This window comes from Amphimedon queenslandica, unplaced genomic scaffold (assembly GCF_000090795.2).
Source record: "Amphimedon queenslandica unplaced genomic scaffold, v1.1 AMPQUscaffold_12857, whole genome shotgun sequence".
Classification (NCBI taxonomy): domain Eukaryota; kingdom Metazoa; phylum Porifera; class Demospongiae; order Haplosclerida; family Niphatidae; genus Amphimedon; species Amphimedon queenslandica.
The window spans coordinates 39,567-42,230 of record NW_003546907.1 but is presented as its reverse complement, the minus strand read 5'-3'; the positions used below and the strand labels follow the sequence as shown (position 1 = coordinate 42,230).

The window sequence follows — 2,664 nt, the reverse complement described above, 5'->3', positions numbered from 1 at the left end:
AATTATTTATTAATAGTATCATACATTCTTTCAGTTGGTTCAGTAGGAGCCTCTTGCACTATATCATATACTGAATTGCCTCTAATGATATTCTCATATGCAACATTAGCTTGTATCCCTCCAGCAGTAGTTCCTCTTCCTGTTGCCTTTATAGTCTCATAAGCTATATTAGGATGAGTCACACTACCAATGGTGTCATTTGCTTCATTTAGTGTTGTGTTGTATTCTTTTATCATTGGGTTTATTACTGATGCTGTATGATGAACAACAGTGTTATCATCTATAATTATAAAACAAGTATTGTTGTTAATTTACCTTTGTTGTTTCTCTTTCTTCTTTTTGTAATACACAAACCCACTATAATTGCAGTAATAATAACAATTATTATTATCATTACTACTGTGGCAGCACTACTCAATGTTACTGTAAGGACTGATGGACCACTTCCTGCTGATGACGTGGTCACAGGATTATTGTAATTTGTAGAAGAAAAAAGTGGAGAGAAGGAAAAAGAGGAAGACATATGCATATCACTATCAACTATATGAAAGGAAACGGTAAAGAGAACAGTATATAATGTATATGTACCAAATGAAGCTGTAGTAATTGCTGGTGATGATACAGACATTGAAGTCACATTTATTATGTTGGTATTAATCCTGTGTATAGTTATTAATGATGGTATATTGATAGCAGTATTGTTGAACAACCCTTTTTCATAGCTTAATGCATCCAGTATTGATATACTGTATACTCCATTAGGTAGAGTACTGATACAATCACTAACTATTGTATCATGTAGGGATTTCACTATCTTGTGATATATTTCTCCTGTTGCATTGATAGGGTAAAATACAGCATAGCAACCAGTCGATGGGGAGTTTTGTTTAAACTGACACTCAAGGCAAACTGTCGTATCATTGACTGATAATATAGCAGCTGTAATGACATGATATGTACCTGTGAGGACAGTTATTATTATTAGTTCAACAAGTTCCACTTACTTATATTGAAAGTAAACTTAGTAGTTTTAGTATTATTAATGGACATACTGATACCATAAATGGCACTGCATTCTAAAGCATTTGTTATATTAATAGTAACATTAACATTATCTGTATCTTCAGTAGTAACAGTACAGTTATTAGCAACAGGAGCTACCAACGAACAATGATACTCTTTGCTTTCATTTATAGCTAATGAAACAGATTGAGGTGCTGTACCTTTACATGACATATTGTACTATGATGATAACAAAAGTATTATTTATGTTCATACTTATTTTTTATGTTACCTGAAATTCAATATAAACTTGCAATGTTCCATTATTATATTCTTCTATAAGCAGTGGCATTGTAACATTAGGAGCTACGGAAAATCTCAAGCTCAAATTTATGCATGCCACCACTTTACCTTGATATAAGATGATATCTGAGAGTGTACTGATATTACCAGCACCAACAATATTCCATGGTGTTATACTGATGTTGTAACTAATACAGTGATCATTGATATGTATATTGTATTGTGTATCAGTAATGTTAACTGATGTGTTGGTTGGTAATATTAGTATATTATAATGTAATATTGGTACTCCTGATAGTGTATATGGAGCTGTATACTGTAATGACAGGACTGTACTGTTAATCTGTGTTACTGAAGCATGGGAAACTTCAGACAACAAACCTACTCATTTTAATAGTTGCATAAGTAAACAAGTAAAGGAATTGGGAATGTCATCTGTAGCAAATGTTACAGTATATACTTGTTACCTTGTACTAAGAGTTTTACAACTGAACTTCTAAGTAGAGGGTTTGTTTCGCAGCAAAATATAACACATTGTATGGCAGATCCATTAAATTCTACTGATGTTTGTATAGACATAGTATATAACTTGGTTCCGTTGGATAATATATCAGATCCAGTGTGGGATATGCCATTTTGGTCAGCAAAATTATCATTAACCGTCCAAAACTGCGCTATACAGTCATGGCATGCACAATGAAATACAGCAGTGGAGTCAAGACTTGCATTGACTGCTTGAGGTGAGACAACAAAAACTACATGTAGTACAATAACAAAATGAATTTAGTCTGACTAAGTACTTACTGGCATTTCCTTTCACTAGATAAGTAGTTTGAATTAGAACAATTACTGTAGGTATAATCATGAATGTCACAGCAGCCAATGATAGATCTAGTGCCAACATCATGAATCAGTTAATTGGGGCGAGCAAAAGCGAGCCCCACTTATGCGAGGCTCTTCTGTATGTATGTATGGGGCCTGCCTGAAATGCGGATCAGGCTGAAATGCGGATCAACGCGGAACGCTCGCGGATCTGTATTGAAGTACGGAACAACACGGAAACTATACGGATCTTTCTGCAAGAATGATAGCTATGCATCAGGAGAGAAATTTATCAGCTCTATTTGAGTCTTTGATAGGAACTTTATCATCCTTGCAGTTTCAGTACATGCAGGTAAGCTGATGCTTATGATCACTATGTCGATAATATTAGCCTGTGTTTTATGACAGTTGAGATCTACAGATAAGCTGATATCCTCTTGAGCTATTCTCTTCAGCTTTTGTAAACATGCAACCATTGCCTGTGATAATGAGAAAACAGACTACTACTAGATCTAACTACTGAGCAGTCAACACACT

The 2,664-nt window shown here is 34.5% G+C and overlaps 1 protein-coding gene across 1 annotated transcript; it reads right to left on the bottom strand.

The window, feature by feature from the left end:
- Positions 1-24: 24 nt before the first annotated feature.
- Positions 25-2,209, bottom strand: LOC109586498 (uncharacterized; the record flags this gene model as incomplete). Its single annotated transcript, XM_020002692.1, has 7 exons — positions 2,110-2,209; positions 1,773-2,060; positions 1,414-1,686; positions 1,295-1,368; positions 1,005-1,242; positions 748-960; positions 25-253 (listed from the first exon to the last, which is right to left on the bottom strand). Coding segments are annotated over exons 1-7 (1,415 nt in total), but the record flags the coding sequence as incomplete, so codon positions are not given.
- Between the last annotated feature and the right edge of the window lie 455 nt (positions 2,210-2,664).